At 45.6% G+C, this 21852-nt stretch overlaps 1 protein-coding gene across 1 annotated transcript in view; it reads right to left on the minus strand.

Moving 5' to 3' along the window:
- Window positions 1-598: 598 nt before the first annotated feature.
- Ehd4 (EH domain containing 4) overlaps window positions 599-21852 on the minus strand; it is a 67539-nt gene continuing 46285 nt past the window's right edge. Inside the window, exons 4-6 of the mRNA XM_005064702.4 lie at window positions 17317-17729; window positions 10791-10955; window positions 599-2846 (exon numbers count right to left, since the gene is read on the minus strand). Of these exons, the coding sequence (XP_005064759.1) occupies window positions 2310-2846; window positions 10791-10955; window positions 17317-17729 (1115 nt within the window). The 3' untranslated portion in view covers window positions 599-2309. The remainder of the gene's footprint in view (window positions 2847-10790; window positions 10956-17316; window positions 17730-21852) is intronic.

Consider the following 21852-nt stretch of genomic DNA (forward strand, 5'->3'; position numbering starts at 1 on the left):
TCTCCTTCCCTCTCTTCTTGGCTGCCATGTACTCCTGCTGCTATGATATTCTGCCTCACCTCAGGCCCACAACAACGGAGCCAGCTGAATGTACGTTTATATGTTTCTCTGAGCTGAATTCTCTCAAAACAGTTGGCAAATTTAAACTTTCCCTCCTAGAAACTGAGGTCTGTCAAGTGTTTCTGTGACATGCAGAAAACTCACACGAGGGAGGGGCAATGCAGTCAGAGTGAGCAGATTTGTGGTGTGGGGAGGGGTGTTTTGAACAGTCTAGGAACTTTGTGTTGGTTCTGGGGAGACACAATCTTTCATTTGGTCACCATCTCTGGTGTTTTCCTTCTGGTAAACGTATCATGATGAACAAGAGAATATTATGGAAAGTAGACCCATGATTTCTTTTTCTTCAGTAACATCACCAGGTCAGAGAAGGGTGAGACTCAGCTGCTAGGCTTCTCCCAGCAGAAGGTAGAGATGCATGAGGAGGGAGATCCCAGAAATCTTTGCCTGCTGTCCCTAGAAAGTCCTCCTCTGAGGCTCTGTATAGAAGCAACTTGGTCACATCTACATAGAATATACAGATGCACTTTAGAGACATCCATGAGTCATACATTTGTGATTATATTTATGCAGATATATGACAACTGTGCAGAGAAAAAGCAGCAAGACAATTGGGAAAGAATCCTCCCAGGCATCACCACCCATTAGACACCAGGGTCCTCATACCACAGAAATGCCTGCTTCAGTTACAGCCCCAGGATCAAACATTCCCCTTTGTGTCCCACTAATCAAAACATGTTCATTCAAAGTAAAATGCACACCATGTTTCTCTTAAAACTGTCATTTAGAAAGTGACATAGGAAGTGTGGATGGTGACATAAGAATTCTCCCTGGTTTTGAAGCAGACTGCCATGAAACTAACAATGTAGCTTGGGTTTCAGACTCGTGGTAATTCTCCTGCATCAGCCCCCCAAGTACTGGGATAATGGACGTGAACTTTTAGCATTTTCTCTTCAATCTACAGTTCTGACTGTGAGGTTGCCAGAGGCAGGGAATTAGGGGTGGGAGTATGTTTTTCTGAAGATTCAGGGCACTGTTCAGATTCATTCATTTCTGGTACTGTCAGGGCTGGGCCAAGAGTCACTGCTGTGCTGCGACCCCTACTGCATAAGTGAGGGTGAGAGTACTCAACAGCTGTGCCCTGAACGAGTGGGCCAGAGTCACTCAGGGGCTTGGAACACTGAAGAGCCAGTGGAGGGGGTTGCGCAGACCAGTCCGGGCCCCAGACAGGCACTCCTGATGGGAAGCACACTAGCCTGGAAGAAAAGGTATTACACACAGATTTCTATAGAAAAGCTTCTTGTGAGGAAAACACAGTTGGGCACACACAATAAAATGCATGTTTTTCCTTAAAAATCAATCAATAGCTCTAGACTGGGCTAGTCTCTCTCTATCTGGGTCCAAAGTCTCTAGGACTACACAATTCAAGATATAACTTTGTTGAACTTAAATTCTGCTACTTTCTGTCACCTACCAAAAAGCCTGGAGAACATTCAGTGGTCGAAGGGCACACTTAGTGACAGGTGGGAACTGTCTCTTTTCTTAAGGCTGATAAATTATTGAGTTTGCTGCAACATATTGCATGCACTGAAAAGAAAAGCCAATCCTCAGACTTCAACATGAGGTCTTGCCAGGGGCTGACAGAGGTTGTGAATTCCAAATTCCCAACTGAACCCAGCTTTGCTGGAGGGAATCTTGGCAGGGTCATGCACCGGGTGCTGGGACAAAGCTTGGCTGCCTACTCAGCTGGGGACTCAGGAGGAATGGGTGCACTCAGACTTGCCCACCCTCTTTCAGACCTGGGTACTAGGAGTCTTCTCTTTGGTATCAGTCTACAGAGAGCAGAAGCCCTCTGTCATTTTTGCTGCTTCTCAGTGCCCTCTGAAGGACTGAGAGGTTCATGGTAACAAATTGCTTTGAAGACTCCTGTCAGTCCTCAGATCACTCCCTGAGTTCCCCAGACTGTGTCCACACCTGCATTTTTCTTTGGATAATTTCTTTTTCTTCTTAGACTTTTAATCTCCATATATAGTACTCTTCTCAATATTTAGATAGAAATATTTTGATAGAAACTTAGGGATTTTAGAGGTAAAAGGACCTCATCTAGTATCCAGTGTCTGCCCCTCCCCACCCTACATATGAGGAAACTGAGATGTGGAGAGGACAGAACCTTGGCCAAGGGCATTCAGCAAGTCAGCGGCATAGCAGACTTCAGGCCCAGACACTCCCTCCTCTCCCACCCCAGTGCACCCTCAGTCAGCCTTCGGCAGGGACTTCCTGTGAGAGGGGGGCACCAGGTGTAGGGGAAGGCTGTTCGGCAGCTCGTAGCCATCCAACTTGATCTTGATGAGGTGTTTGGCCAGTGCAAACTCCTCCTCATCCAGCATGCCATCGCAATCACAGTCGGCCAGCTTCCAGATCTTGCCCAGGACACTGTTGGGCAGCTTGGAGGTCACCATTTCCTTCTTGGCATTGACACCTGATATCTTGCCATTGATGGGTGACAGCGTATAAAAGAGTTCATCATACACGGGCTTGTCTTTAGCCACGACCCACTCTTCCTCATCAGCACCCTCCTTGGCCCCCTCCCCATAGCCCTGGTTGAAGGGCCCTTCTGAGGTGCCATCAAAGGCACCGCCCTGCACCATCTGCGTGGGCATGTTCATCTCTTCCTGGCTGATGAGGCTCATCAGGGATGAGATCTTGTTGCTCAGCATGTTGTCCACGGCCTCGATCAGCTTGGGCTTCAGCGAGTGGAACTTGGTGAAGTCATAGTTCTCAAGCTGTTCCTATAGGAGGGGAAATCAGATTTGGTATTACGTTCTCTACAGGAGGTGCTGAAGCAGCCATCCCACCACACCCTGTCATTCAGAAGAACTCTTTACTGGGACTTCTATCTCTAAGCTCACCAAATAGCAGAGGGGCTTAGGAATAAGAAACAAGCAAGCTTCAGGGGTGAAATGTGGCTTTTTGTACAGTAGTGCTCTCTCTGGTGGCTGCAGCAGTTACAGTCCCCAACTTGCCCTAATGCCCTAGAGAATTGGTTCTTCTACACACTTCAGCTACTTTCACAACAATCCAGGGAGTGAAAAAGGACAACATTATAAACTTGTTTTACAATCACATGGACTATCCAGATGGAGTTAAGACTAGAGTCCACATCTGCTAACTCTTTGCTATGCTTTGCTAAAAAGCTCAGGGACAAGAGGGATCCCACACCTGACACTGCCTAGATGAGATCGAGAAGCTAGGTGGCTCAGAGATCTAGAGTAGAACCAAACATGACAAAAAATCAAGGAAATGATTCCTAATGATATTCCACTATACTCATTGGATTGATGCCTATCCCAATCGTCATCAGAGAGACTTCTTCCAGCAGCTGATGGGAGCAGATGCAGAGACCCACTGCCAAACATTAAGTGGGCCTCAGGAAATTCGGCAGAAGAGGAGGAGGGATTGTATGAGTCAGAGAGGTTGAGGACATCAGGAGAGCACGGTCCACAGAATCAACTAAGCAGGCCTATAGGGGCCCACAGAGACCAATGTGGTAACCATGGAGCCTTCAAGGGTCTACATCAGGTCTTCTGCGTATATGTTGTGGTTCTTTAGCTTGGGGTGTTTGTGGAACTCCTAACAGTGGGATAGGAGGATGTCTCTGACTCTTTTGCCTGCTCATGGGACCCATTCCTTCTACTGGGTTGCCAAGCCCAGCCTTGATAAGAGGGTATATGCCTGTTCTCATTGCATCTTGTTTTTTTTTGTTGTTGTTGTTGTTTTGTTTGGTTGTTTTTGTTTTTTGTTTTTGAGACAGGTTTCTCTGTGTAGCCCTCACTGTCCTGGACTTTGCTCTATAGACCAGGATAGCCTCGAACTCAGAGATCAACCTGCTTCTGCCTCCCGAGTATTGGGGTTAAAGGCATGTGCCACCACTCCCTGGACCATTGCATCTTGTTATGCCAAAATTGGTTGTGATCACTGAGAGACCTGCTCTGAAAAGAAATGGAGGAGCAGTAGATATGGGTAGGGAGAGTTGAGAGAAGGGAAGGAGGGGAGACCACAGTTGGGATGTATTTGTAAAGAGTTAAAATAAAAATCATTAAAGTTTGAAAAAAAAGAACCCTCAAAGGTTATATTTAGGGGGGAAATCCTATTATTTGAGAACTTTGTAGCTGATTGTGTGTGGTATCACACACCTATAATCCCAGCACTCAGAAGGTAAAGATTGTAGAGTTGCTGCAAGATTGAGGCTAGCCTGGTCTACACAGTAACACTCTGTCTCAATTCCCCTGGCTCTTGATGAAAAGAACTTTGTTTTTGGATTATTTGAAAATAACACTCATGTAGTCTGGGGCACATAAACATGCTCCTTGACTTTAATCTCTTTAAGAATGAGCTTAGAAGGCTACAGAACCAGAAACCTTCAGAGATTCCCCACACAGGCACAGTCTACTGCATTGAGGCTTTCTCAGGAGGCCCCTGTCAGGGCTGTGGGAATCTTGCAGCTGTAGACTAGTCAGCTAATTTAAAAGAGTGCACAAATAAGCACAAGCTGAAACCTAGGATTGAGCACCATAAGCCGGGTCACAATAGGTCTCTTGGGAGAAGTGGCCTGTCAGCAGAGCAAAGGCTCTAGAGAGGGTTGAGGAACTTTGCCACTGGCCTTCCAGGGTGGAGCCTCCTGCCCGGGAGGAGGATCACAGAGGCTTTATGGGTAGTGATAAAGAGAGAGTCCTTTCTACCTAGTTTGTCTTTGCTTATTTACACATCCATATTTGTATCCATCCACCTATCCACCATTTACCCATCCTTCATGCAGCCATCCTGTATCCAGCCCTTATCACTTATCACTATCGTTTGCTATGCATCAGATGCTCTCCTGGCCCCAGGGACGGGCTCTGCTTTAAAGGAGCCTTGGTCACACTGGAGGAAAAAGACACCAGTTGTGCAGTGTTCATTTACTTTAAAAAAAAACTTGTGCAAAAAGGATAACATGAACTATAAAAAGTCAGTAGAAAGGGAGAATCGAGTAATTAGAAGGCAGAAGGGATGTCACACCAGGTGTCTGAGGTTAAAGAAGGCTGTTTCCTGCAAGCACGTATGAACTCGGGATTCTGAGTTCCTTGGATACCCAGGAAGGAGCTCGTTTATTTACTAATGTAACAGATGGGACTAGAATTGAGCTTTCTCTGGCCTTGATCAGGAAGAGTTGCCTAGGTCTTAACATCAGCAGACTCAAAGAACCTAATGTAAAATGGTCTTCCACATTTTTTTCCTAGCAAATGCAGAAGCATTCAGAGTGTGTATGCATGTGTGTGTGTGTGTGTGTGTGTGTGTGTGAGAGAGAGAGAGAGAGAGAGAGAGAGAGAGAGAGAGAGAGAGAGAGAGAGAGAGAGAGAGAGAGAGAGAGAGAGAGAGAGAGAGAGAGGAGGTGCATGTCTGTGCACACAAAGAAGCTAGGGGCAGTTGTCAGGCCCTCTATCACTCTCGGCTGATACTTTTGAGGCAGGGTCTTTCTCTGAACCTTGACTTGTATTTCATGCGTAGGAACAAGCCTCAGTGACCTTTCAGTTTCCGGTCCTTCAGAGGTGGGGTTACAGGCATGTAGGACCCAAACACTCGTTCTAATGTGTGCACATTTCTCTAGTCAGTGGCAGAGTTGCTGGTTTTTTGTTTTATTTTTGTCTATGAGTGTCGTTGGGAATTAAACTTGGGGCCTATTACACATTAGGCAAGTGATCAGTCATCAAGCTTTATATTCTCAGCCCTCACTGCAGTTTTTCATGTGGGTATTTATGTATAGGCAACTCTGGATGAGAGGGTGTGGAGATAAGACAGGCTACTCATTTACGTAGTTTCCTCGAGATGAGACAGAGAGATCCCAGAAAGAAGGCAATCTTGGCTATTCTGGACAGAAACAGTGTGACAGGCTATTAAGGTGGGGGGGGGGATTGGCATGGACCAATACATTCTTTCACTGAAAAAATGTGAGGAAAAAAGTAGAGATTAAAAATAAATATTTAAACCAGGCATACCGTGTGCCTCTAAGGCCACAACTCGGGAGGTGGCGGCAGGAGGGTCAAGAATTCAAGGAGAGCTCATACAGGGTGGGAGTGTGGATGCAGGCATATCGGGAACACCTTTAACCCAGCACTCTGGAAGAGACACAAGTGTATGTGCCTCTGTGAGTTCTAGGCCAGTAGGGCTACACAGTGGAACTTTGTCTCAAAGGGCAACAAACAAACAAACAAATGGAATTCAGGGTGGGGGCTAGATAGCAGAAGACCCCAATCAGTTCCCAGCACCCAAGTTGTGTGGCTCACAACCACCTGTAGTTCCAGCTTTATGGGAGCTAATATCCTTTTCTGACCTCTGTGGATAACTACACTCACACCCACATAGATATATACGCATACATATACTCTAAATAAAAATAAAAATGAATTTCATGGCTCTAGGTCCTACTGCCTCTACCTTTTGAGTGTTGGGATTATTGATGTGTGCTACCACACATGGCTAATCTAATATCTAATAGCTACATAACACTGAATTACTTAGTCATTTTGTAGATAGAAATGGAAGCAGTGTCTAACAGAGAACAAAAGTTGTGATTTTCAGGGTGTGTGGCAGGACAGGATTCTGTGTTCTTATTTGGAAGGGGAGCCCCAACACTCAGACTGCAGAGGGGACAGAGCCAAAATATGACTGCCTATCATGTCTTCAGAATAGACCTCCCAACATACTTGCAGGCAGCCAGCATTATGCCATCTAGCCTGCTATGCTGAAACCTGGTAGTCTGCACCTGGTTGAGCGCTTTAGTCGGGCAGTCTGGTTTTCTGAAATGAGTCTGGCTTCTGGGTCCTGCATCCTCACTGGTGATTAGAGCCACCTCCACCCTCAGCACCAGACAGTGCTACCAACATTCAGGACTTCTGCTGACAGTGTCACAGTCAGCTGAGGGGACAAAAGGGGCCAGTTGAGGAGGAAGGATGTAGGCCCTCCTACATAAAAATTCCAATGCTACTGGGTAAGATGTCTGAATTCCCTTGGGTGCAGAACACCTACCCCATCCCTCAGGAATGCGTCTGAGCCCTGAGCACACTGGGTCCTGTGTCTGGCAAACAGACCCGTAGGGACTATATCTACCCAAACTGTCTACTACTCTGCAGAGGCCAGGGACTCTGATGGCAGACATATGAAGAAACAAAGGGCCGATGGCTACAATTTTGCAGGGATGACTAGAAAGCAGAGGCTATGTCTGTCCAGAAAGCACACAGGGAATAAACTCTGGTCCCTGTGGTCCTTACAGACCTGAGCAGGGGTGTGGAGGACAAGCTACTGCTCTCCTGCAGAGCAGGTCTAAAACAGCAATCTCCTATTACTGGGATAGCCATGCAGTCAGAATTTAGTAAGATCAACAACTGTACCACTGGGCCCAGGATCCTGGGGCTGGAGTCGTTTCCCAGCCTAGTCTCAAGCTGGGTTATCCTTGTCCAGTTACTACCAAAGTTCACCAGAGCAGTTTTCAAACGTGTGGTAGGGACAAGCAGATGGGGATGGCTCTGTCGCCCTCTGCTGTTAAAACATGATAACTCACCCACACGTCTGTCAAATTCTTCAAGACAACTGAATGAGCAAATAACAATATAGTGTTTCTAGTGTTCTCAAGCTGCAGGACAGTCTTTGCACAATAGGCCAGCGTCCCTTGGAACAGGATACAGGACAGACACAGAAACACGCACTTGGCTCACTGTAACAGACGTGAGACTCTTTTGATCAGAGAATTCTTGAGAGGGAGAACACAGACCTAAGGCCAGCTGCTGTGAACCCTCCTCATGACCCTCAATATGCTCAGTTCGTGACTGTTATTTCCCAGCTATAGCCTCTACCTCTGACCCATGTTCAGTGTTAACTGAATGCCTGTTGCTGAGGACAGTAGATCTCAACAGTCTCAGGGAAAGGCGCATGCTCAGCATGTATTTATTGAGCACCTACTGCATTCTAGATCAGCAGTTCTCAACCTGTGGGTTGCAAACCCTCTGGGGGCTGCATATCAGATATCCCGCATATCAGATATTTACATTACAATTCATAACAGTAGCAAAATTACAGTTATGAGGTAGCAACAAAATAATTTTATGGTGGGTCACCACAACATGAGGAAGGGTATTAAAGGGTCCCAGCATTAGGAATGTTGAGAACCACTGTTCTAGATGAAGAGGAAGTAGAGTGATCATGGCATGGGTACTGGACTCTGGAGTACAAAGACACAATGAATCACAGACATGAAGTCACTAATTACACTGAAACCCACAGCATTCATGTTGCAGCAAGGGTGTGTCACCAGAGCAAAGACTAAATTATTCTTCCTCTTATCTTAAATGGCTGCCCCACTGATGTATTCCAGGGACTAGGACAATGCTTGGCCACAGTAATTAACATTTTCCTGGATGAATGACTAAATGAGCACATATGAACATGACATCTTTCATGTTGGGGCTCCTTGTTCTGTCCCAAGGCACTTGGGCTCACTGAAGATACTAAATGTGGGTACTGGCCATGGGGACTCTTAGAATAGGCTTCCACTGACCTGGACTCCTGCTAAATGGGCTGCTCCTGAGACTCTGGTTTCCCTGACTCCTTCCCCAAGACTATTCCTTGCCCCAGCTCTGAGAGGCCTGGGTATCCTCTGACCCAGATGGGTTCAGATGATTTTCACAGATAACTATCATTCCGGAATCTGCTCCGTTATGGGGGCTCACCTACAGGCCATGTGGGGGCTCAGAGGGGCTCAGCGGAGCTTCAGGGTTTCAGAGAGTCACTATGTGGTGTGGGCATCGTAACAACAGCTAAAGAGTGCATATATGTAGAGCCATGACACATGGTGGGTACTTATTCATGGTTTTCATTTAAGCCAAGATCTAAGTTCCCTTGTGAAAGGTATAAGGAAGCAGCTGTCCTGTAGTTGAGCCATGGGATGCAGGGCATAACCTGAGTATAAAAGAAAAAGTCTCAGCTGGGCAGTGGTGGTGCATACCTTTAATCCCAGCACTCATGAGACAGAGTCGGGTGGATCTCTGTGAGTTCAGGGCCAGCCTGGTCTACAGAGAGAAAGAGTTCCAGGATAGCCAAGGCAACAAAGATAAACCCTGTCTTGAAAAAAAAAAGTAGTCTCTGGGAGACAACTAACCACAAGTCCTCAAGTTAGTTATCTTGTGACCAGAAGGAAACAAAGGTTATCTCTGTATTTGTCATAAAACAAATTTCCTCCTACTGGGTCGCCTTGTCCCTCCTCTCACTGCATCTTGTTATGCCATGTTTGGTTGATGTCTCTGGGAGGCCTGCTCTTTTCTGAAGGGAAATGGAGGAGCAGCAGGTGGGGTTGGTGGAGGTTGGGAGGAGGGGAGGAAAGGGAAGCCGCAGTCAGGATGTACTGTATGAGAGAATAAATTAAACAAAGAAACAAATAACTTGGCTAGATCCCATGACCAGATCATACCAGAAGCACCCACCTTGACCCCAGGCATAACGAGTTGCCACCAGAACAATGAGTCTAACGCCCCCTCCCCCACCCAGCATGGCCATGTCAGTGTTTCATTTATTAAAGCTGACCTCACCTCTATTTTGTCCACTCCCTTCCTCCTGTCTCTCTGAGGCCCAACCTTAGCCATACTCTCACTTTAGCCATTCTCTGTGGCTATGTTTAGTCTATCCAGTTTTTGAAAAATTGAGACCAAATTTGAAAGGTGATTCGCATACAACTCTAGAATTCAGCTTCTTATGGCCATGAGGGTTCATATTCCCATAGGACAGTGACTATGACACCCCCACATAGGCGGGCGACCCACAGGACCCAACGAGCTCCCACTCTGCAACTGCAGAATCACCCTCCTTGCAGATCTTGTAGATATGCTCAGGGACCCACTAGATGTGACAAGCAGGCAGAGATGACAAGGCTACCTCTTTATGCGGCTATACAGCTGGTAGCTGTAGGTACCTGAGCTCAAGTCATCTGCTTTATAGAGAGGACTGTGGCCCTGTGCAGATGTGTACTACACTAGACAAGAAGATCGTGACCTTGCTCAGAAGGACACTCCATCACTGTGGTGCAGTGGACACTGGACACTGGTTGGGCCAAAGCAGCTGAATGCAGCCCCATTATGGCTTGCCTGGAACTGCCCAGAGCTAAAGGGGGTTTAAGAGAGGTTCCAAAATCAGGTTGGAGGCCACCAATACTAGTCTTTCAGAAGAACTCTTGCTGAATACAGCAAGTACAGCTGTGTCCAGAGTCCCAGTTTAATGGTCAGCAGAGATCCTGCCTAAGCATATGCCCTCACTGTATGGCTGCAGGAGCTATCCAAAGTGACCTTCAAAGACAAGCCCAGCTATAATTCCCTTCAGGTTCTGGGATTCTGAAAATCAGGAGTCACCTCAATCTCAAAGACAACTCTGAGGCTCATCTATAAGGTCAGGCTGTCTGTCTTTCTCATGTGAGTTTCACTGCTCTTTGTCTAATTGTCTTCCCTTTAAAAAGACATTTTGGAAGGCAAACAATGTCTGCTTTAGTCATAGGAGGCCATCCATCATCATGGGTTACCATTAAGAAGATGACTTTATTGCATTCTCCTTCATTAAACTGTGCAACTTTCTTATATTTCCTGTGACCAGCTAGGGATTGTGGCAAGGAATTGTAGTTCCCCAACTTCCTCGTGACACTATAACGGGACTCCCAGTACCTGCATGGCCTTGACTTCAGGGAAGTCCCCCGCAGAAATCTGATATTCTCGCTGCAGCTGAACATAGATTTCTGGAAGCCTGAAGATAAGTTCTCGCTTCTTATTTTCTTTTCCAAATACATTCGGCATTTCCTTCTTCAGGTAGCTGATGATGTAGGCATGTACCTGAGGAGGACATGTCAGGTGAGCACATACCACACTACTTGCAAGAAGAGATAAATGAGACCCATTCCCATGCAGAACTCTGGTTCTCAACCACAAGAGAAGGTGAAGATCCAGGAGCCAGACAGCCTAAGGGGAACTAGAATGTACTTCCAGAGCTCCGGGGAGCTGGCCTGAACCAGGTAAACTGAGAGCTGGACTTGAGGAAGGGCCAGAGGGACCAGATATGCTGAGACCACACAGTGATGGTGAGCACAGAGAAGAACCACAACACCAAAGGCTGGTAAGGGGGAGGGCACAGAAAGACAGATTAAGGATATGGGGTGACCGGGCAAAGGAAGAAGTAACATCTGAGTTGGGCCTTGTGGAGAAAGGCGGGAGATGCAGTGAGAAGATCCAGAGAGGGTGCTAACAGGCTGGGTGTGTATTTGGGGCTGCATCACGCACATGGTCTGGAGGTGGGAGAGGTGGGCTGCATCCAGATCTTACTTAGCAGGCATCAGGAGCCACTGGAGGGTTTGAAGTGAGGCTCTGCGAATCTAATGCTTGCACTAATGATGGCTCTCCAGGGCCAGAGAGGTCAGAGTAATGGTGACCTGTGTGATACCTGGCTGAGAACTAGGTGGGGTGAGTTTCAGAGAATGTTCCTGGGCATTGTGTCTTCAAGTCTATTCCCAAGAAAAGGGCAACTGACTGCAGCCTCTGAGTGGTGATTCTACTGTCTGGGCAGGAAGTGAACAGACCCCGAGCAGGGAAGATCTCTACTGTGACTAGCCAGATGCAGACACAGCTTCACCTGTGGCCTGAGAGCACCAGGAAGTGAAACTGGAGGTTGACTGAAGCTTATCTATTCAGGGATGGTGACCAGTGAACAATGAAGTAAGAATGATCACTGGGCATACCTCAAAGGGCACAATGCTGAGATCTTCACCAGTGGCACTAAGTGATTTTTGTATGAGACCAGTTGCATGGGACCAGGCTGGATGAAAAGCTCTCTCTGGGGAGGAAACCCAGATACATGAGTGGAAAGCTTCCAAACCCCTGAGGAGGGTACTATCCTGTCCTGTCTGGCCTGTCACACTCTATCCCCAGCTTTTCCATTCTTCCAATTACTTCTAACTTAGGTCAGTAAGTTGTGTTCATCACAAAAGTTTTCTTTTGAGAACTTCAAATCTACAGAGTAATTCAGAAGCCAAATAAACAGCCAGAATAGGAAAGGATGGAAAACAGAACAATTATTTAAAAAATAGCACAGTTATGTAGACTGGAAAATGTTACTAAAGATAATAGATTTCAATAGAAGCTTAAGGAAGAAAGAAATTGGAGAGAGTGAGCAGATACACTTGGCTGAGCGCCTCTGGGTGGGTCCAGAGAATCTGAACAGTAATGTAAGCACATGCAGTGTATAGACACCATCTGAGCTATATGGCTATTGATTAGGAATAGCTTCTCTAAAGGTGGTTAACTGAATCTAGGGTTATAAAAACTATTAGCTCAAAATCAGGCTTGTGGTGAATCTGAGGTGTTTCTCACTTGCCCCTGTGGTCCTGTGTGACTTCTTAACAGCTTTGGTTCTGAACATACAATGTGTTAGTTTGCACTATGCCACACCATGTGGTGCCAATAAACTGTCTGAAATACCTCTGTTCAGACTGAGACTGCTGTTTGTGGGTTTATGGTAATAATGTTTTTCAGTTAATGCTGGGCATGGTTAACTCATGTCTGTAATCTCGGTCCTCAGAAAGCTGAGACAAGAGGACTGCCATGGGTTGAGGCCAGCCTGGGCTACACAGTGTTCCAGGTTAGTCTGGGCTACTGAGTAAAACCTATCTCCCATCTGTCCCTGATGGAAAAAAAATTGAATAATAAACCCAAGACTCAAACTCATAGGTGAAAAAAATGTGAGACTGAGAGAAGCAGCCAAATCCTACTGAACAAGAGTTTGTTATTCTGTCCAGATCAAAGCTGGTACCACAACCACGTGTGATTCTAACAGTCTCAAAAAGGACTTAAGGGTGCCTTTAAGGCATCTGAGGCCAGCCTTCAGAGAGACAGGTTTCCATATATAGGCGTGGGCACTGACATCCACAAAGCCCAGGCAGGGACGGAGCTATTTTTATGCCTTGCAGTGGATAAGCATTAAAGGGCTCATCATCGCACACTGCACAGTGATTCTCACACTCTTCAGCCTGTGTCTGCCTGATGAGCTACAAGATGCCTAACTTCTCAAAAAAGGAATTTGACACTGCAAACAGGAAAGCCAGGCCACGCATATCACATGTGACGAAGAGGAAAATGCGTCTTTGGAAAGCAAACTAAATTCCACAGAACTCTTGTGACCCTGAAGCTCTTCTCTCTCATTTTCCACCACTCCTTCCTCAAAAGTTGCTTTATTTTCTTATTGAGTGGCGCTCTCCACAAGAGTGGGGGCCTTTCCTAGCCTTGTGCAGAATGGGGTCTAATAGCACACCTGCCTCACTTTTGATATTTGTTCATCTATTCATAAAGAAGGCTTATGGAAGAATAAAACTAAATTCTATTTCCCAAACTCGGATGTGGGCTTTCCTAAAATAGTTCTTACTCTGAAGAGTTGTGCCGTGAGCTCTGACTGGCGTCTCAGAGCAAACAGATTTCTGGCAGGCTGCCTCCCTCTGATAAAAGGTGAGGAGGCAAGGAGGCTAACCCAGAGCACATGAAGGCTTCATGCTCCTTAGAAGGTAGCTTTGAAAACACACAAATAAAAAAGACAGCAAAATTACCCAATTTCCAGCCTTTTGTTTGTAAATTAAAATCTTGTATTACTGTGAGAGTGATTAAAATAAAAACACAGGTCACAGAGCTCCAAGGAAGCCAAGAGAGGAACATGGGGTACTTGAAGCCTTCAGAGGATGTGTGGATCTAACACCTCGACTTTGGACTTGTGGTTTGCAGACTATGAGAGAATTTATTTATATTATTCAGCTTATGGTAAAGCAGCCCAGGACACTTATACATGCTATCTAACTAGTCTTTGCCCCGCTTAGTACTCTGTGTAGACTTGTGTGCCCCCCCCCCCCGCCCCGTCAACTCCCCTGGCTGGGGACAGAAGCCAGGCTCTTGAGCACACTACCACTGAAGTATACCCTCAGTCCTTGGTGTCTTGCTCTCTCATTATATAGTCCCAGTGGCTTTAAGCTTGTGATCTCCCCATCTCAGTCTCCCAAATGCTAGGATTACAGGTGTGTGCTTTCACTATTTTGATTGGGTACTTTTAGGTGTGAACTTAAAACTGATCATTGCATGACTCAGCAGCATGGGAAATGGGCACTGTACCTGTTGGAGATCTTAGTAAGATTTCAAATCTGGGGCGGGGAGTAAAGGGTAGGGATGGGCTGATGTCCCCCTGAGAAGGCTGGAAAGATGGCACTTGCTGCCGAGAAGGCTATTGTTCAGATGTAGTTATGCATAACAATATTCATTCTTCTCCATTACTAAGTACCATCCCATTACATATACGGGCCACTGGGTTGTTTCCACATTTTGGCTATTCTAAATGAAACTGCTATGAGCATTTTTAAAAAACGAGGATACATTTGCTTTCCCTAGGTGGGCCATGAATTCTGTACCATTATCCCATCAGAGGACTCAGATCTCATATCTCTTAGGTGATACCTGAAAACTTATCTATCACATATTCTAAAATGTCCCTCGTAGGTTTTCTTGGATAGAGAATTTACTAAAATAAGTAGAATTACAGACTGATATATAGTGTAAGCATGTAAAGTAAGGAGATATTGCAGATTCTGTTTATACTGAATATAAATCAAGACTTCCTGGACCAAGCAGACTACCTGGGCTTGGGATGTATATTTTGTAATATTCCCAGGCTGTGAATCAGTTCCAGGAAGTTATACTGCCTTTCTGAATGTCAGGCTTTCATGTATGAAATAAGGATAAGGATGTCTACCTGTTAAGTAACTGACATGATCAAGCAAGCATTTTTCACTGCAAAAGAAAACTAGGCCAAGAGAAAGATGACCATACTCAAACAAAAGCATTATAAGGAAATATAAAGTGTTTTTTTTTTTGCCTACCCCTTCCCTACTTTATTTTTGTTTGTGTTTTTTTGGACAGGACCCCACATAGCCCAGGCTAACCTCAAGCTTACTATGTAGCTGAGGATGGCCTGGAGCTTCTGAGTCTTCTGTCCCGATGGGACTGCAGGTATGTACACCATAGCTGATTTGTGCAGTGCTGGGATCAAGACTAAGGCTCTGTGTGTGCTAGGCAAGCACCCTACTAACTAAGCTACACCCCAGCCTGCTCCTTGCTTCTTTAAGAACAATAAATGGCAAGGCTCTAGAGTGGAACATCAAACTGCAGCTGGAGAACTCGGGGTACAGCTCCACAGAGCACCCACTTAGCATGTGCCACGTTAGGGGCCAAGGCCATTGTGTTCAGTTCTGCTTCTTATCCAACCCAGGCAGCTTCCTGTCCTAGTGCTAAGCTGGTATTGCAACATACCACGTGCAAATGGCCCTGGGGAGCTGGTGATAGAAGCAGATGTGCCTCAAACATTTTTCTCTGTGAAGAAGGAACAAGCCAGATACTATTTTAGGAAGAAAAGAATATGCTATTTCTTTTCCTATAAGTAAGCTCAGCAAATTTGACCTTCTGCCCCCCCACATCTACACAAGGGTTTTCATTATTCAGAGTCAGAACACAGGCATTTTGTGTCTCACTAACCTAGGCCATGCTGGGCTGCTCCAAGGGCCAGTGCTCAGGAATGGCAGGGTGCATTACAGGCTGTGATGCTAGGCATTTCCAGCCAGCTCTCTATTCATATTCATATTCATATTCATATTCACTCTCTCTCCAGCTCTCTATTCATATTTATTCTCATTCCATCTCCCCCCTCCCCACACCTTTTTTTTCTATGACTGGAATATAGCTGTATCTTCTTCAGTCACTGGTCCCTCAGCAGTGACCGGCAAATTTAAAATGTTCATAGACATTAAATCCCATGAAATTTGCAAAGTCTACAGGAGCTACCAGCTTTGGTTAGAAAATAATTTAGGTTAGCCATATGCGGTGGCATATGCCTTTAATTCCAGCACTAGGTAGGCAGAGGCAGTGAATCTCTGAGTTCGAGGCCAGCCTGGTCTAAAGCGCAAGTTCCAGGACAGTCAGAGTCACACAGAGAAACCCTTTTCAAAAACAAAACAAACAACAACAACGACAAAACAAATTTAGACTTTTATATACCATGAAATTAAATTCATTTATAACAGCTAGAAAAGAGAAATACTATGTGCCAAAGGGTCACTGAACAGGCAAAACCAGACAGACTTTCTGCAACTGACCACACATTAGGCCCAGGGTAGTGGGCCTTTCAGGAGAACTGCAGGTAAGTAGTTCACAAACTAGTTAGAGCAACTGCCTTGCAGGAGTGGAACAAAGTGGCTTTGAGCTCTGAGAGGAAGTAGTTTATACCAGGAAGAAAGGGTAGAAAGTGGTGACTCACATAGCACCCTTTGGGTTCAAGTTAGCTTAGTGTCACCAGGAGGAAAGTGTATGTATACCCTGCTATAAGAAAGGGAATCAGAGGTTGTGGTACTGTGTGTATGGGGCACAGGCAGCCAGGGGCAGGTCTCTTCAGACACAGGCGCATGCACCTTTAGCTGCAGCATGCAGACAGCTGCTGAGGAGAAGTGAGGCAGTACGAGGCACCATCCTGAGTGCCCCATGGGTAAGTACCCATTTCTTCATCAGTACCGTTCTTCACTCTATAATAAGGGTGCCCCGAGCCTTCCTTCATCAGCACCGTTCTTCACTCTACAATAAGGGTGCTCTGAGCCTCCCTCCTCCACCAGATGGGCCCTTTAGCTCTGGCCCAGGCATGCCTTATCTGTGTCTAATAAATGAAGCATAGAAGGCTGCGCACCCAGGACAGACGGAAAGTCAGGATGCAGGAGACTACTTTCCCCCTTCTTTTTTTGACACCAGAAGATCAAGGGAAGAGGAGTTGACTCCAGTGGGTGTAGATCAGCCCGTGTAGCCCTGGCTAGGCTCAAACCCAAAGAGATTCACCTGCCTCTATCTCCTGAATGTTGGGATTAATGGTGCAGCAAGATTATGGTGACTATTTTTTTTTGACAAGGTCTTACTATGTAGCCTTGGCCGGCCTGCAATGCCTATGAAGACCAGGCTGGCCTTTAAACTCACAAAGATCCACCTGCCTCTGCTGCCTAAGTGCTGGGATTAAAGGTGTGTGCCAATCACATTTCCTCCCCCTGAACCTTCTGGGACGGAACTGCCTACTACACAGAGATAGCAGTACAATCCAATACCAGCTCTAGTACCCACCCTGTCATCTAATGCTTACTTTGGCCAGTCTTGCTCGTTTGATGAGGTCGTTGAGTTTGCGCACTGCAGCCTTCTGGGGCAGGCTCTGGATGTCTCTGAAGAGGTCCTGTGCCTCAGCCTCGAAGAGCCGGCGGTTGTCTGTGTTCTGCAGAGGCTGTGCCCAAAATGAACCAATGTAGACTCGAAGTACCTCGGGTGTGTTGATAACCTTGCCCAGAGACCACATGAGGGCCCCATAGACTCGCATCAGCTGCTGTGTGTCCACTTGGTCAGCCTTGTTCAATACCACTCGGATTTTGTCATCCTGGCCTCGGAATGCCTTGATCGCCTCTGAGAACTCATCTGAGATGTCCAATTTGTGAGCATCAAAGAGTAGGATGATCCTGTCAACCCTCTCAGCAAACCACTGTAGGACCTGGCAGAAGTCATACCCTGGGTGGAGAGAAGGGTGTTAGTGTGCTGAACACTTTGGGGGACTTGGCTGTGGGAGAGCTCCAGTAAAGAAGAGCACTGAATCTGAGGCAGCAGAGCCTATGACCTGAAAACCATTTCACATGAGGTCCCTTAGGCTAGATGCATGTAGTTAACACTGGGGATCTGGCACCCTTCCACAGAAAGGATCAGAAGGGGTCTCTGGTCAGTTTGATGAAGCACTACATGTTGGCAGATTTACTTGGTACTCATGGTTTTGACTTCGCCCAGCATAGGTCTTTGGATTGGTGGCAGAACTGACCTCCAGTCCTGACACTGAAGGCCATGGGCTAAAAGTTTGCTCTTTGGACTAGTCTTACTTTTCAGAAAACATCTGAGATGAAGAAGGAAGAGAGCCCAGAGGCCACCTGCAGGTTCCAGGGTGTCCAGCAAGCATGGGAATGTAGAAATTGGTTTTAGCCCAAGTTTATAGAGTTGTCTGGGAAAAGTTGTGATTGATATTTATCATGATGATTATTTATAGCCTAAGTGTGTTTAAAAAGTATTTTAAAAATCTGTCACACAGAATATGGTCATTTGCCAATTTCTTTTTTAAAATGAACAGGGCCACAACAAATTCCACTGAGTGTGTTTGGCCACCTACCAATCTGTTCCAAATCAAGCAGTTAAGTAAACACTCTTCCTGAGGTCAAGACTTTTAGCCATCTCCCCCAAGGAAGCAAGTTCCCAGGGGAGGCACACAAGGAGGCCAGTGCCCAAAGGTTATTTTACTCCCAGGCTGCTCAGCTGCAGGGCCACAGTCTCCATCTAGCCCACTGCAGCTGAGCAGTCATCTCTCCAGCTGCCTTCCTATTTCCAATAATTTCAAACTCATGTCAAATCTAGAGAAGAATGCAATGAGAGCTGAGGTAGCACCATATAATTTTAACATTTTACCTTGCTTACTGCAAATACTTTTAAAAAAATCAAGCTTGGTTTATTCAGATAACAAAACACCAGAAGAATAAAACCTGTCAGCACAGGTGTGTCTCTACAAACAAACACGCAACAACAACACAACAAAACACCCTTGGGGGTGGCTGCTGGAGAGATGGTTCAGTGATAAAGAGCACTGGCTGCTCTTCCAGAGGATCTGAGCTTGGTTCCTCGCATACACATGGCACATAATAATAACTGCCTGTAACTCCAGTTCTAGGAGATCTGACATCATCTTCTGGCTTCCATGGGCACTGCATATACAATGTTGCACAGACTTACATATAAGCAACCATTCATACATATAAAGCAAAAATAAATAAATCTTAAAAAGAAAAACCCTACTCTTCATAAACAAGTTAGCGTTGGGTAGAAATTGGTTTCAAAGACATGAGTAATGTCGGACGTGGTGACTTATATGCAAGATCCCATCACGTGAGAAGTGGAGGCAGGAAGATTGCTGCAAATATGAGGTCAGCTTGGGTTACAGAGTTACTCTCCTCTCAAAAAAAATTAAAAAAGATGAATATAGAATGATGACATTCACATATGTTAAATACCAGGCAGTGCTCAGCGTCCCATGGATATATACTGTAGCAAAAGCCCAAACTGTTAGTATCAACCTAGGATTCTGGCTGGGGATGGAATATGGGCCCTAGGGCAGATGAGGAAGTACCCAGGGAAGAACGATCTTCTAGGAAAAATGAAGAGGCTTGTGGATTAAATTTTTTACCCCTTTGAAAAATGGGAGTAAGGGGAGCAAATATACAAGCAAACCAGAGTTAGTAATACATTTATTTTGTTTGTTTGTTTGATTTTGAAATAGGTATTGCTATATAAGTGCCAAAGGAAGCTTGTCATCCTTGCAGATAAATTGAAAGAACAGCATTGCTAATGTTGGCATAGCCATACAGACATGGTGGCTCTTCCTCTAAGGCCACCTCAGTTGACTACTTGGCTATGAAGCAACATGTATTAAACTATAGCCTAAATTAAAATTTATAATTGGTAAACAATAAGATTCTGGGCTGGGGATGTAGTTTACTGATAGAGCACATATGAGGACTTGGGTTGGATCCTTAGGTGCAAACACACATACATACACAGGGAGATAAGGAGATGGATGGATGGATGGGTAGATGGGTGGGTGAGTAGACAGACAGACAGACAGAGATAGATATCAAGTACAGAAGCAGTGTGTGGCTTCCAGTGCTATGGTGAAATCCTGCTATTGGGAACAGAGCTGCTATGCAAGTTCACTCTAAGTGAAGCCATTGCACATCTCTGGAGGAACGGCGCCTGTCTGTGTTTCCTCTTATTAAAGTAACAATGGGAATCAAGAAGTGCAGGTGGATAGAGTGTAGTTTTGTGTCACGAAGAAGGTAAAAAGGACTGCTTGTCACATGCCAGGCAACACATCTCAGAAGTGGGAGAGGTTGGTTTGCTCAGTTTTACCTTTTCAGTCATTTTGTAAGACTCTAGTTCACTGGCGTTTAATATGCTCTTACTGTTGTGCAATCACTATCACCCATTTCCTAAACTTTTTCACCTTCTCAATCAAAACTCTAACTCATTAAATAATAATTCTCTACTTCCTCAGTAAGGAATTGGGAGCTTGAATGAGTGAGGTCCTGAGAGAATGTGTGCTATTGACATGAGCTGGCCATGTCAAAGACCCCAGAGCCTTAGACCCACAGAGGCATGGCAAAGCCTGTCCCCTGGGGTGAGGTCTAGAGGCATGGCAAAGCTTCCCATGTATGAGAGGGAAGAAATGCAAGTGTTGACAGTATGTTTAGAGTATGCCCACCATAGCTCCCCATACCCAATGTTTACGGCCTGAAACCTGCTCCCTGTAGAGCCTGCTCCTGCAGAGATTAGCTAAACCCAGACCCTTGATCCAGCTGTGTACCATAAGCCCTGCCTCCTTGTTTGTCTGTATCTAATAACCTAACCTTCTTGTTCAGCTGTATACAATAACTCTGTCTTTCTGTTAAACTGGATATAATAAACACACTGAGTTTCCAGGGTGCTGTGGTTTCTCCAGTCAAGAGTTCAGACCACCTGATCCCAGTTTTCTGTGTATCTGGCTGTGCTTGTCTTTTCTTCATTTGCTCACTACCTCAGTCAGGACCATTCCTGGAGCTGTGCTGGATGTGGCATCCTCCATCTCCCCAATTTCTTGGAATGGCATTCTGCTTTCTAGGTTTATAAATCTGACTACTGTCAGTGCCACGTATGAATAAATCATACAGTATTTGTCCTTTGTAACATGGCACAATAAAAAATAATTTAGATTATAGCAAGTGTGTGTGGGGTGGGGTATATGCACATGTATGTACCTGTGAACTTGTGTGGAGGAAAGATGGCAATATAAAGTGTCCTGCCTGCTTTGTCACTTCTTGCTTTATTCCCTTGGGACAAGATCTCTCACTTAACCTTATTTTATTTCTCAAGACAGAGTCTTGGCTGGCCTGGAACTCACTGTGTTGACCAGGCTGTGCTGGAACTCAGATATCTGCCTGTCTCTGCCTCCAGAGTGCCAGAATTATGGCCATGTGTCAACATGCATGACCCTAAAGACTTTTATGTTTGTTTGTGTGCACTTATCTGTCTGTGTGTGTGAATGCTGTATGTGTGCAGGTATCTATGGAGGCCAGGGGAGGGTGTCAGATCCCTTGGAGTTGGAGTTCAGGTTGTTCTGAGCTGCCCAAGCTAGAGGCTGGGAACATAGAACTCAGGGTCTCTGGAAGGGCTGAGCCATCTCTTTAGCACCCTTCTTTGGCTTATAAATTCTTTAATCACAGGGACCATCTTCTTCACAGTTGCACACATTGTTGTGGGCAATGTGGGTTTAGACACAGAAGTGCCCTTGCTTACATCATAGTAGTTTTGTGCAAATTTCTGTTACCTTGTTTGTAAAATGGAGCTCATAACAGTATCCACACTTTTTAGGGCTGCAGTCTTAACATAGGCATTTAGAACCATCTTAGCACTTAGAAAACTGTCCAGAATATTATTTACTACTTATAGTAAAAAACCAAAATTTTATATCTAGTGATTGAGGCACAGGGAGGTGACAGAAAATGGCTGTCAGAAGATATCTGGCTAGGGTGAAATATAATCTAGATCTAAAGAAAGAGGATGTTCC

This window comes from Mesocricetus auratus, unplaced genomic scaffold (genome assembly GCF_017639785.1).
Source record: "Mesocricetus auratus isolate SY011 unplaced genomic scaffold, BCM_Maur_2.0 Super-Scaffold_100004, whole genome shotgun sequence".
Classification (NCBI taxonomy): Eukaryota; Metazoa; Chordata; class Mammalia; order Rodentia; family Cricetidae; genus Mesocricetus; species Mesocricetus auratus.